This window comes from Lissotriton vulgaris, chromosome 11 (genome assembly GCF_964263255.1).
Source record: "Lissotriton vulgaris chromosome 11, aLisVul1.2, whole genome shotgun sequence".
Classification (NCBI taxonomy): domain Eukaryota; kingdom Metazoa; phylum Chordata; class Amphibia; order Caudata; family Salamandridae; genus Lissotriton; species Lissotriton vulgaris.
In genome coordinates, this window is record NC_141699.1 from 85,562,287 (window position 1) to 85,575,380 (window position 13,094).

Consider the following 13,094-nt stretch of genomic DNA (forward strand, 5'->3'; position numbering starts at 1 on the left):
TTCTTCCTTCTATTTTATGTGTTTTCTCTCTCCCACGTTTCCTCAGGCAGGGCAGATGACCCAGGCAGGAGTAGTGGAGCATCTCAAAATAGAGAATGTATCTTTATCTCATCAACTGACGGAAACACAGCATCGGTCCATCAAAGAAAAAGAGCGCATTGCATCACAGCTGCAAAACATTGAGGTAAATGAAAAACATAATAATTGTCTCAATTCATGATAACTGCTGCCTCAAATGTTCTTCTTCCATACTCCGCATACTCCGTATTCATTGTAAAATGTTAAGACTGGATTCACAGCATGGAGGTTCTGTGCTATGACCTGAAGGTTGCTGACAGATCTCCGCAAAAGGCATAATATAACACTTTGATCTATAGTGTTTTCAGTGTTGGTGGGAAGCTCTTTCTATGCAAAAGGCTTTCCCCTCAGTTAATTTCCCCTCAGCTATCTTATCCTCATCCCCTGCTCTCCACTCAGAGGCAACCTAGGAATTCTGTTATTTGCTTTACAAGAAACTAACATGGAGCTTTGTTATTTGCTTTGCAAGTAACTACTTACTACTTATGTATTCAAAGAATTGGCAGCTTTTGGAGAGACTGTATTCATTACACGTGAGAGGCCCTCTATTGATTTTTTTGTTGTTGATTTTTTTGGGGTTATTTTGAAAAATACTTGACATTGTATCGATATATATATATATATATATATAAAAAATAGAATGTCTGTCTGTCTGTTTGTCCTTTATGCATTACTACATCATTCATCTGATCCCCATGAAACTTTGGGAAGTTGTTGAGTACACTCCCGCGAAGGTTTCTGGCATAAATTTTTTTTATATATCGGCCCCCCAGGGCCCTCATAATCCTAGGAATATTGAAATAGACAGCGAATTTGCAAACAGCGTCGACAGTTATGACCTCCAAACGGAAATGGATTGGTCAATCTACATCAGAAGCACGAAAGAAAAAGGCATTACGAGCTTCAGAAACAGACGAGCAACGGGAAGCAAGATTTGAAGCTATTCGAATACAAACTGCTCAAGCCCGTTCTTCTCAAACAAATGAGCAACGAGAATCATGATTGGAAGCCGATCAAGAACGCACTGCTCAAGCCCGTTCTTCTCAAACGAATAAGCAACGAGAATCAAGATTGGAAACAGATCGATTACTCACTGCTCAAGCCCGCTCGAATGAAACAGGAGAGCAACGGGAATCAAGATTGGAAAACTATCAATTACGCACTGCTCAAGCCAGCTCGAATGAAACGGGAGAGCAACCAGAATCAAGATTGGAAGCCGATCGAGGACGCACTGCTCAAGCCACACTTTGAAATGTTTTCCATATTAAAATGAATACATTTCAATAACAATGTGTTGCAAAGTCATCCTGTGCCCTGGGCACCCCCCAACTTTTTGCTGACTGGGACTAGTGGTAACTGACTCTGACTGACCCTGGGCTCTGTTTAACCAGGCCCAGGGCCAGTGCCAAGTAAAAAGGAACACATTAGAATAAAGTTAAGACACCCAACATACACTAGGTTACACTATGGTATGGAGGTGTACCCCTGTTATTGGCATGACCTACCCCATAAGCCCCTAGTATGTAATAGGGCAGGGGATTGAAACTACCTAGAAGTCTCCAGTATCCTGGGGCAATGCAGTTTAGAGGCCAGAAGATTTTCTGCACTAGCATGTGTGCAGTGCTGAAGCCTGAGGTCAGTTTAAAATCATCCATGGTGGCCAGGACAGCTTTTAAACCTTAAATTGTGCCCAAATTCGACTTTGGGGGTAGGGACCCTTAAAAATGAAAAACCTACCATGTTTTTGCATATTAGGGACCCCCAGGGTCACCCCTAGGTATCCCAGGGGTGGGGGGTCAGTTATCAATAAGGCGCGCCCTTATAAAAATGAGTTTTTATATGCCTGGGTAAAGTGAAATTTTACATTTCACTCCCCAAATTGTATTAAAGAGCTGCTCAAATTCGACTTTGATGCTAGAAGAATTGGGTAAGCATGATCTGCAATATTTCTGCAGATTCAGAACCCCTGAAGTCTCCCCTAGTTGCACAGGGGGTGGGGGTCCTGTAGAAATTAGGGAAATACTTATTAAATATGGTTTTATAAGCCCTTGGTTCTTGAAAAGTGTCCCTGGTCATTTTCCCTATTGTAAACCCCATGGCCCATAGGTTAACATGGTAGGAAGTGATTGATTAATAAATATTGATTGGAGAGGACTAGCCGGACCATTCAAAGACTTCCCAGAATGGTAGTAGTAAATCCAACAATATTATAATGTTACATTTCTCCTAAAGTGTACATACAATAAGTTATGAGACTTTCTTGTTTGTAAGTCCAAATTCAGCCTTTCAGTGGTCTGCCCTGATTGGTCAGAGTTAAGTGGATTAGCCATGTTGCTGGGAGGGCGGTGTGCTGTTCTACAGGAATGCCAGGCCAGGACGTGGCGTCGTAAACTACTCTCTTCAAAGGCAGAGGGGAGACCTGGGTTTCAGTCCACTATGACAGTCTTGACCCAGAGTCAGGGCTAGGCTTAAGAAAAGTATGTGCAGATGGTAGGGGGTGTGTATAGCCAGCCCTTACCTCCTTGCTGGGAAATCAGCCATTATGGATTTGGAAGAATGATGCACTCTGGGACAAACTAATGCCACACTCCACAGGATGTGGTCTTAACTATGAGGAGTTGCCCTGCTCTCATTGGTCAGGAGTGACCTGGTGTTTGACCCAGAGTATTTTGAATCAGTATCTGAGAGGGGCAGAGCCCTCCAGGTCTGCTGCTTGAAACTGAATGAAGCAAGAAGTTTTTGCTGTGTGCAAGGAACTCTAAGGCTTGACCTATGAAGACTTCACCATCTGAAACTACAGCCCTGTGGATTACCTTGCTGCCAAAAGACTCAAGAGTGGAAACTCCCTGCAAGCTACAGGTTAACAGAGCTCACCTGGACAGCCCCACAAAGAATTTAAAGCCTGGAGTACCAGTGGATTTGTAAGGGTTTTGTTCAAGTGGATTGCGTAATTGAAGTTTCACACTTTCAAGGACCGTCTCGAAGATTCCAGAACCTTGGATTTTGTGTTGGATACTTTGGGACCCGCAAGCAGAACGCCAGGAAGGTGTTCTAACTGGACCCCGCTTGCTGAAGAAGGCGGCCCACTACAGTGGTGAGAATTCTTCAGAACAATTTATAAAGGTGTGTCCCTGACAGAGAAAACAAAATGACTTAAGGGGCACTGTTGGTTTCAAAGCATTAGAAAGTGACTAATCAAGATGGCGGCCGCACCAGCAGCCGAGTGAGAGGTCGTGTGGAGTGCCCTACCCGGAGCTGACCTACTCGGAGCTATTCCAGCTAGCTGGCGTTTCCTTTTTCTGCCGAACTCGAAGGGAGTTGAGCTTTGATTGAACTTGAAGATTTGGTGAAACTGTCTGGAGACCGAGTTGGTCCGTTTGGTGTGCTCGAGTGCCGGTGTTGGTGCCGGTGGACCTTCCCTCTTGCTGGCGGACGGAGCTGAGGAGTTCGCCGGACCCGGCAGTGGTTTCTCCTCAACTGACGAGCTGCAGGTGCGGCTCTGCTGCTGAAGTGCTGAGGGTTGAGGAAGGTGCAGCGGAGGAGCTTTTCGGACCCAGCAGAAGTCTCTCCGTGTTGATGGCGTGAGCGGCTCACAATCGCGGCTCCGTGTAGCACTTTCTTGTGAGCAGTGTTGTGAAAACTGCGTGGTTCTATCGGGGCTGCTTCTGGCGGTTTCCGGCGCGCTTCCACCATTCTCCCCCATCGTCCTTGTCAGCGAAAACAGTGATTTACCTGCTTCGCAGGTAGGCAGCGGGGAGAAATACTGAAGACCGGAGCCCCGCCCCCCTGTTTTTCTCTGAGGTACTGGTGCTGTTTTGGGGCCGGAAAGTTCTGGGCATCTTTTGCGGGGGAAAAATACAATACCTAATAACTCCATATCTTGCTGCCATACTTGTGCCATACGTGTGCCCTTATTCTTTACTGGTCTGGTATTTCTTTACGGTACCATGGCTCCAAAGGGCAGGGGAGCGAAAGTAAAGGCTGCTGCTAATGCTGCAGCAGCCGCGGTGGCACTTCCGAACGTAACGGCTCCCACTGCTGGCGCTCTATCCAACGATGCAAACCTGAATGTTGTGGTTACTCCAGAGTCTGGTTCTAATGCACGTACCCATAATGGAAGTACAAGAGAGTGCATTGTACCTGATTTATTAAAAAAAAATATACTGCTGGGGTGATTGCGCCTAAGATCACTACTCAGACTTTCACCACTTCTGCAAATTAAGGTAGTGGTAGTGGTCACGGTATTGCTGACATCAGTTTCAGGGGCAATTCCTAAGCAGCGCCCATTGTTGAACCCCCCCTCAGACTCCTGTAACGCCTGTAATCGTAGACTTGGGAACTCCTCATGGAAAAGGTACCGATGACGAGCTGGAGGACCTTTGCCAGGCCGTAGGAGAAGTCAGGGTCTCTAATAGTATCTGCAGCTCTGAGACTTTTGGTGTTTCTGTTTGCTCTGATGGAGTCTCCCAGGTAAATAAGCAGCACTTCAACGCCAGTCTGAGTAAGAACAAGGAGAACAAGGAGAGAGACATAGCGATGATGTCTGTAAACAATGGGGTATCTGTAGGTTTGGGGGGGTCAATTCTACTCCATGTCAGATGTCTCTATAGGGTCAGAAGAGAATGATGATGGTAATGAGAACGAGAGGATGTCTCTTTCAGGTGACTGGGCAGATAAGGGTAACCTACCTCTTGAAGAGGATATTCTGAGCCTAGATTCTTCCATAAATGTAGAGGCTCTCGGCACAGTTTGGAAGATCCCGGAATTACAGAATCCCCTTCACACTAATAGTCCAAGTATGGTGGATCAACCTCAATGGGAGGGGGCCCCGGAACTGCAAGATAATCAGGGAGAGGCACCTGACTATATTGAAGCAGAAGGCGAAATCACACTTAAATCTATTTACAACCTGCAAGCATCTATGTACAAAATCATCATGGCTCATAGAGAGGAGAGTAAAGCGGAGGGGCTTCGGACCCAGGGAGCAGTTCGTAAATTACAAAATGTGGTCCGCCGATTAGCCAAGTCGTGTACCGAAGCTACTACGAGAGTTGAGGAAGCGGAAGATCGGATTTCCACTGTCGGATGAGCTTTCCACTCAAAAAACCTCAATTAACGATTTGCTAAAAGCCCGGCCCGGACATTGACTGAAAGCTCACCGATTTGGAAAATCGCGCACGACGAAATAATCTGCGCATCTTGGGGATACGAGAACTTTCTGAGGGAAAAGACGCTCAGCGATTTGTTGTCTATCTATTTACAGCAGCTTTTCCAGATCTCAAGGACTGGGACTAGGATAAAGAGATTATAAGGGCTCATCGGTTTCCTTTTACTTTGAAACGAGATGCGGGCGGGGATGCTGGGAAACTCAGGGCCATTCTAATCTGTCTGCATAATTATTTGCTGCAGGAAATTTTGTATGATCTTGCCAGACCTTTACGTCCTAGGAAGAGTATGGGGTGCAAATTTTTTGTTCGTCCAGACTTTTGCCAGGTGACTGTGCCACAACGCTGGAGGCTCAGGCAGCTAATATCACCCATTCAAGCAAGGGGGGGGGGGGGGGGGGGGCAGGTGTTTTTATTAAATCCTGCAAAATTGAAGGTTGTCTATGAGGGGAAAACAATTTTTTTTTTGTTTCAGAAATCAAAGCACAGGAATTTGTAGATGCAATGTAATTCTAGTTTAGTGAAGATTTTATTTACAGGAATAAGTAACTGACTATGCATTTCTGTTGGATGGGTGACTTACTTATAGGGTGTTAAGTGGGTTTTGGCTGCCACAGGTAGGGACACTTCGTTCACGAGTACCCACCATCAATGAGGACTTTCGTCCTTACGCCTCTGTTGAGTGGGTTCGTTGAGGGTGGGGTGATGGGGAGGGGAGGGGGGGTTGTGGGAAGGGATGGGGATTTGGGGCAAGGAAAAATAGTAAAGGAACGGTCTGTGTTAATTAAGACTCAAAAAGTGGTGCTCGTTTTTGTGCTTTTTTATTCTAATGCATTTCTTTCACCTAATGGTATTTCCAGTTCTTTGGCTTGTGCTGGGCACTTAATGAGACAGGAAAATGGGTAAAATCACAATCTGTTCTTGGAATGTGTTCTGCCTTAATGATAAAAGAAAAAGGGGTATAATGGATCAGATGTTGAAAACTATGAGAATGGATATCTTATGTATTCAAGAAACTCATCTGCCCTGGAAGAATAGAGGTTGGCTTAAGGATCTTGGTTTAGAGGTTGTGGGTTGTTCTCGACAGAGTTCTACCATAAGAGGCATTGCTATTCTGAAACGATTTGGGTTGGGGCAGGTTAGAAGGATTAAAGAGGACCCACATGGTCGATGGGTAATAGTCGAACTGAAATTTGGTGTTGTAATGCTGACCAATTGTTCAGTTTATGGGTGCAATGTTGACGATTCCTCTGCCCTGGATCAATTAAGTATTGAGTTAGCCCTATGGCCACCTTTGCTAATTTTGTGTGGGGACTTTAATTTGCACTTGGAAGGGATATTTGACATTTCTAGTAGTAATCCTTATGTCGGTAGGAAGAAAAATGTGTACAGAGCTGTTAAAGGTATTGTTCAAGAATTTGGTTTAGTAGGCGTAGGGTATCTTAGATCTGGGGGTACATCTGGGTGCACCTTTTTTTCCGCCCCACATCAAAAGCATTTTAGGCTTGATTACTTTTTCGTTGCTGCAGGACTTATTAATACTTCTGTAAATCTAGGGTACAATGTTCTTCCTAAAGTGATTTCTGATCACAACCCTATCGCTCTTGGCATTGATGTAAATTTTTCACAAAATCTGAAACCATGGTCCTTTGAGCGAACACTCCTGTATGATCCCCTTTATATTGAACACATGAGTAAATGGATTCCGGAGTTTTTTGAAAATAATAGGGGATCTGCTTCTATTGAGGTCGTATGGGACACGTTCAAGTGCGGGATACGTGGTGAAACACTGAGCTATTCACTGAAAAAACAGAGGGAGATCAGGAAGAAGGAAGAAGCGGAGATGAATAAGTTGAGAGAACTTGAGATACAATTCATGCAGGCATGCAGTGGGGGACTGGGTACTGAAAATATTTTAAGAGAGTTATCGGTCCAGAAGGTCAGGGTCCACCAGGGGTTTGCCACGAAACTTGCTCAACAATTAGCTGCATATAGATCGGAAGTGTATGAAGTGGGGGAAAATTGGAATTACCCATTACTTGGGAAGAAATAGAATTATCCCTTCTGTCGTTAGCTTCGGGTAAAGCGGTAGGGTCTGACGCTATCCCTCTTGAGTTTTCCAGGATTTTTCGATTTATCTTAAAGTCTTAATTAGTTTATTTATTTACAGCAGCTCAACAGGGCATTGCTTCCACCTCTTGGCAAGAATCCATAATCAAGGTCTTTCTAAAGAAGGATAAACCTCCTTTTTCTCCGTCCTCTTTTCGTCCTATCTCATTGATAAATGCAGATAGCAAAATTTTTTCCAAGATCCTGGCCTCGCGACTTTCTGGCGTTATTACCTCATTGGTGTCCAAATATCAACACAGATTTATTCCTGCACGCGACACGGCCGACCATATTCGCCGCCTTATTACTTTTTTGGATTGGCCCAGGCAACCAGAAGAGTGGAGAAGTGTGGCTCACTGGTTAGAGCAGGCAGACCCTGAAGCAGAGGTCAGACCCGGGACCAGGGTTCAATTCCCGAAGCCGCAGGGACTTGAGCACAAATGTCCATTGACTCGATAATTCTCGCTTCGGTGCCTGACCTAATCATGGGTTCACACTCTGCAACTCTGGGCATTAAGCTTGCTTAATCTCCACAATGGCCCCCCGCGGCGGGATGCCTGGCTTTCACCTTGGGGATGCCCTGTAGGGGCTATCTCACAGGGAAAAGCCAGGACGGGTTCCCAAGGCAAGCACAGAGATACCCCTTCGGGGGTCGATTCTGGCGCTATATAAGACATAATAATAATAATAATAATAATAATAATAATAACCGATCAAATATTGGTCTAATCTTATTGGATGCCGAAAAGGCATTTGACAGGGTTGCCTGGGCCTATTTATGGGATATTCTGGCAAGAAAAGGATTCGGCTTGGGCTTCTTAACCGTATTAAAGACTATGTATGCTTTCCCTAAAGCGTGTATTCGTATCAATTAGTATCCCCTTTTTTTTCAATTATCCGGGGTACCCGACAAGGGTGCCCTTGTTCCCCTTTACTTTTCGTACTCTATATTGATCCTTTAATTAACCGTTTTAATTTGGAGGAAAAAATAAAACCGATCTGCTTAGCTAATGTAAGTTATCGAGCACTTGCATATGCTGACGACATCGTTGTCGTTACAACTGATGTTCAGACAGGGGTGCCAGCAATTAATGATTTAGCCTCACAGTTCGGATATTTTTCAGGGTACAAACTTAACTTGTCAAACTCAGATCTTATGCTCTGGGGATGACCCCCCGGCTAATATCTCTCCGGCTTTGAAAGCCACATATCTTGGAATTAAAATCTCGCTTCCAATATCTGGTATTCCGGAATTAAATATTAACCCAGTGCTGGCTAAAATTAACTCTGTTAGAGCGCCTAGACCATCTGCATTTATCTCTACATGGTAGAGTTAATGTTTTAAAAATGCTAATCCTACCTAAGGTATTATATATGTATCGTACAATACCCCTGGAATTTCCCCCTTCCTGCTTTAAAAATCCAGAAAGGGCGACATCTAGATTTCTGTGGGGTTATAAACAACAGTGCAAAGCCCTTAAAAAAATTATCCTTAGTAAGGAGTGGTGTGGGTGGAATGTCCCGTACTTTTTGTTTTATTATATTGCGGCGACTCTCCAAGCTATCAGTCCACTGATAATTGGGGACAGAGCCCGAATTCCTGCGTGTAACACTCCGTCTATTTATGAGATGCTATGGGAGAAGGAATGAAAGCCTGCTTTCTTAAAGTGATAGAACCCAGCTATTATTAAAAAACGAGATTTAAGACGCTGAAAGCAGCATTTGGTGTGTGGCAAAAGGTTCGGAAGCATTTGGGTCTAACTAAACTAAACGCATATACACCCTTTGCCGCTTCTGGCTCTTTACCCTCTGCTATTTTTTGTGACTTATCTGCCATTAGGTGGAAGTTGAAAGGAGTATGCTATTTAGAGGATCTGTTTTTTGATGGCCAGTTGGCTTCCTTTTAGGAGATACAGAGTAAGTACTATTTGATTAAAAATGATTTTTTTAAGTATCTCCAGATCCGTAGTTTTTTACAAAACTTACCATATCTTGCAGTTACTAGTATGAATAAAGTCCCCCTGTTGGAGCACTTACAAAAAAAACATCAATTGGTATTTTGTACTCCTGTTTGATGCAGGAATTTGTGGATGATTTAGATAATTGTCAGGCGAAGTGGGCAAGCAAACTGGGGATACCAGAAATTGATGTCCACGAGTCATTTAAGCTTGCCTCTGAATTTTTAATAACCGGGATGATGAAATCTCAACATTTTATGTGTATACGTGATCTTTACTACACTCCTAGTAAAGTTTAAAATGGAGTACGATAGTGGGGACGAAGTGCAATCTCTGTGGTTTGTACGCAGCTGATACAGTACACATGTTTTTTCAATGTCCTAAGGTTGGGGTGTTTTTTTAACAAATTGAAAGTTTTTTGGCACCTATTGTTAAGAGTAATATCGATGTAACTGCAGAGATGGTATTAATTGGTCTAAGCTCAAGTACTCCAAGATCTAAACCTTTAACTTGTTTTCTTTTTATTTGTATGGCTGTAGCCCGAGCCTGTATCACTAGGGATTGGATTAATCCTGACCCTTGTCTTTCTTTAATTGGCGGGAAAGACTATTATTAATGTATAATATAGAATCAGCTATGTATACATTTAAAGGGGTTAAAAGGAGGGCTATAGGAATGAAAATTTGGGCGCCAATTGCTGATTGGATTTAGATATTGTATGAATTTGAGTATGTAATTAATTTATCTATGCGCGGAATTGTGACTGTCCATTGCTGTTTTTCCTTGCACAAAATAATAAACTTAAAAATAATAAAAAGAAAAAAAAAGAAAGTGACTAATCTTTAAAAATTCATATCTCTGGTTCCCTACAGTGGATTATTTTCGTTTTGGTGTCATTTAAAATATAAAAATATTACCTATTTCTATAAATTGGTGTTGGATTTTTATTTTGTGTTGTCTTAATTATTTACTGAAATGGTGTTTTTAAATGCATTACATACCTGTCTTAGAAGGTAAGCCTGTCTGCTCGCAGCCACGTTACCAAGGGTTGAGCAAAGGAATACTTTTCTAAGACCTATGCTGAGTCCTATCATGTGTTAGTGACCTTATAGCCAGTGGCAGACCTACATTTGCCCTTACCAATAACCCACTTTCCAACACAATGACACAATGTAAATTGAATGTTATCATAACAAGTTTCCTTGAATTTCCTTTCTTCTGAGATCGCAGCAACGTGCGACGGGTAAGCTAGTTCCTTAGAAAACACAGGGATAGCCAATCCTTCCAGTTCAAAATATCTACAACTTTTATCTGGTAGTTAAAAATCTAGACCATCTTCTCCGTGGGTTTTTTTACCCCATCAGTCCTGGCCAGAGGACAAGTTGGAGTGTGCCACATTCCTCTCTTTGACAAAGTTCCAGCTTGGTTCCTTTCTCCTTCTCTGAGCACACTTGGGACCCAGTGACCGACATTGTGAGGAGTTGCAGTTACAGGGATGATTGGAGTAGTGTGGGAAACAGAGTTCAAGAGCTTGGGGAAAAGCCACAGTGTGGGATGTTCCTTCTCACCATCACAGAGGAAGTTAAACCTCCAGGTCTTCTTAACCGTCATGTATCTTGATTATGTAAACCCAAGCAGCAATGGAGTATCCACGCAGCGTTTGCTAGATTAAAGTGTTTTAGTTGTTTTGGATCTGTATTCTCTAATGCCTCTATGACTAGTTGGTAATAGCATTAGATGGGAAATACAAAGATTCTCATTGCTTGGTATTTGTCTTCACTTTATTGATCTTTTGTTTCTGTACTGCGGGCAGGCAGACATGTTAGACCAGGAGGCCGCCTTCTTACAGATCCAGGAAGCTAAGAGCATGGTGGAGGAAGATCTGCAGAAGAAACTGGAGGAATTTGAGGATGAGAAGGAGCAGCTACAACGATTGGCTAATTCAGCCAGTGCCCTGGAGAAAGATCTCGACCAGGTATGATATTGACTGTGGCCAGTTTTAATGTTACATGAACCTCTGAAGAAAGCAGAAGCCAACCCAGAGCAAAAACAAAGTGATCAACCAACTCCTTCATTGTTATCGCTGAAATAGCACAGCCCATTACGTTTGCTTATCTTGAAACCCAAACATTTTTGCAGTCCTAAATGCTACTTGGTTATCATATTTTGTCAAAGGACTTGGGTAGTTTTTCCTATTTAGCAGATATGGGACCTCCTACAAAAAGTAGCAGCCCCTATTTAGAGTGTATGCTCATGAATGCACTCTAATGTTGGCAAACAAGACATCTGCCTTGAGCTGGCATAAAGTGTATTTCTTTGAAAAGCTTTAAACAATCTAGCATGCATGCCTACATTGATTGCTTTCACAAGCTCTCCATTGCCAGGTTTAAGACAGTGAGTGGGCAAACTGGTGAATCGGGCACATCTCATCACCAGAAATAGTATTGCATTTCTTACTGAGGGGTCCTCTGCAGTTTTCTTCTATTCTGTTAGCGACTACCTGAGCTACAGCAGTGCCGAGTGGTGAATTCCTCATTCAAGCAGTTGGAGCACTAGTGCTGGAGAGTGGACCATATCTGATGGAGAACATGTTTTGGACCATAAAACAAAGGGTCTTGGCTTATTCTAATTAACATCCGGTGTAATAATTTGTGTCTTTATGTTTTGGGCTGTAAAGGTTGGCAAACATTGTTAGGTAACATATGTATAGCAAATGCAATTGTTAATTCTTAAGATTCTCCTTGCCTAGAATTCCTTTCTGCAATTTTTCAGAACTGTATATTTCTAGAAAATCCGTAGCAAGTCATGACAAATGACAGTTCTGCCCTCTAGCTGAATCTGTGAATCTGGACTTGTTTAAAAGTGACTAGGACTGTTTCTGTAAACAATGACACATAGAGCCACGGTCTTAAGTGAATTAGGGTTTCAAATGTTATTAGTAATATTTGTAAACGTGGCTCTTTGTAGCTGGCTGGGAATGATGTTCACAGATAAGGAAAGGCTATACAACTGTTTTACCGGCTCTAATGAGTGTATATCTCAGTGTTTACTTTACCTTACTATTGGGGGTGGAGCTGGTCAAGGCACAGTAGAAATGGTAATCTTTCAAGGAATGGGTAATAAAAACTTTTAACTTGTATCATAATTTTCGAATCCCAACTGTTGTTTACTGTCTGTCAGGCGACCCTCACCCTGCACCAGAGAGACCTGCAGCTCCAGGGTCTGCAGCAGGAGCATCTGGACCTGCTGAAACAGGTCACCCTCTCGCAGGAGTCCCTGCACTCGAAGGAGCAAGCCCTGTCTGATCTCCAGACCCGCTACGATGAGCTGGAGGCAAGACTCGAGGAGCTACAGTCTGATGTTACCTCGAAGGACGATGCCATCCAGTACCTTCAGAAAGAGAAGATTGTGCTGGAAGTGGCCTTGCAAGCTGCTAGGGCAGAGCAGGAGGGGCTCGACGAGGGAGCCCAGCGCCTGGAAGAGGGTGCAGAAGCTGCCTCTGACATGCTAGAGAAGCTCCGGCAAGAAACAGCAGTGAAGACCAGTCAGGTAACACGCTTTTGTTAAAGTGATTACTTTTTCTTTTAAAACCAACCCCTTTATGTGTCTTTTTAAGTGTTAGTATTTCACCTGGACACTTTCCGTGCAAGATCGTGACGAATGTTTTTGTACACTCTGTTGTGATTTCTGCAGTTGCACCTAATTGGAGCTTTCCTCAAAAGCCACAGTGAGATTACAGTATAGCCAGAGTACAACTGCAAGATTGTATTTAGTTTAATAATGT

The 13,094-nt window shown here is 43.3% G+C and overlaps 1 protein-coding gene across 2 annotated transcripts in view; it reads left to right on the top strand.

Moving 5' to 3' along the window:
* Positions 1 to 13,094, top strand: part of GOLGA3 (golgin A3) — a 244,995-nt gene that overhangs the window by 105,689 nt on the left and 126,212 nt on the right. For both annotated transcript variants that reach the window (XM_086942740.1, XM_086942739.1), the window contains exons 9-11: positions 47 to 184; positions 11,124 to 11,285; positions 12,491 to 12,859. In XM_086942740.1, the coding sequence (XP_086798866.1) occupies positions 47 to 184; positions 11,124 to 11,285; positions 12,491 to 12,859 (669 nt within the window). The remainder of the gene's footprint in view (positions 1 to 46; positions 185 to 11,123; positions 11,286 to 12,490; positions 12,860 to 13,094) is intronic.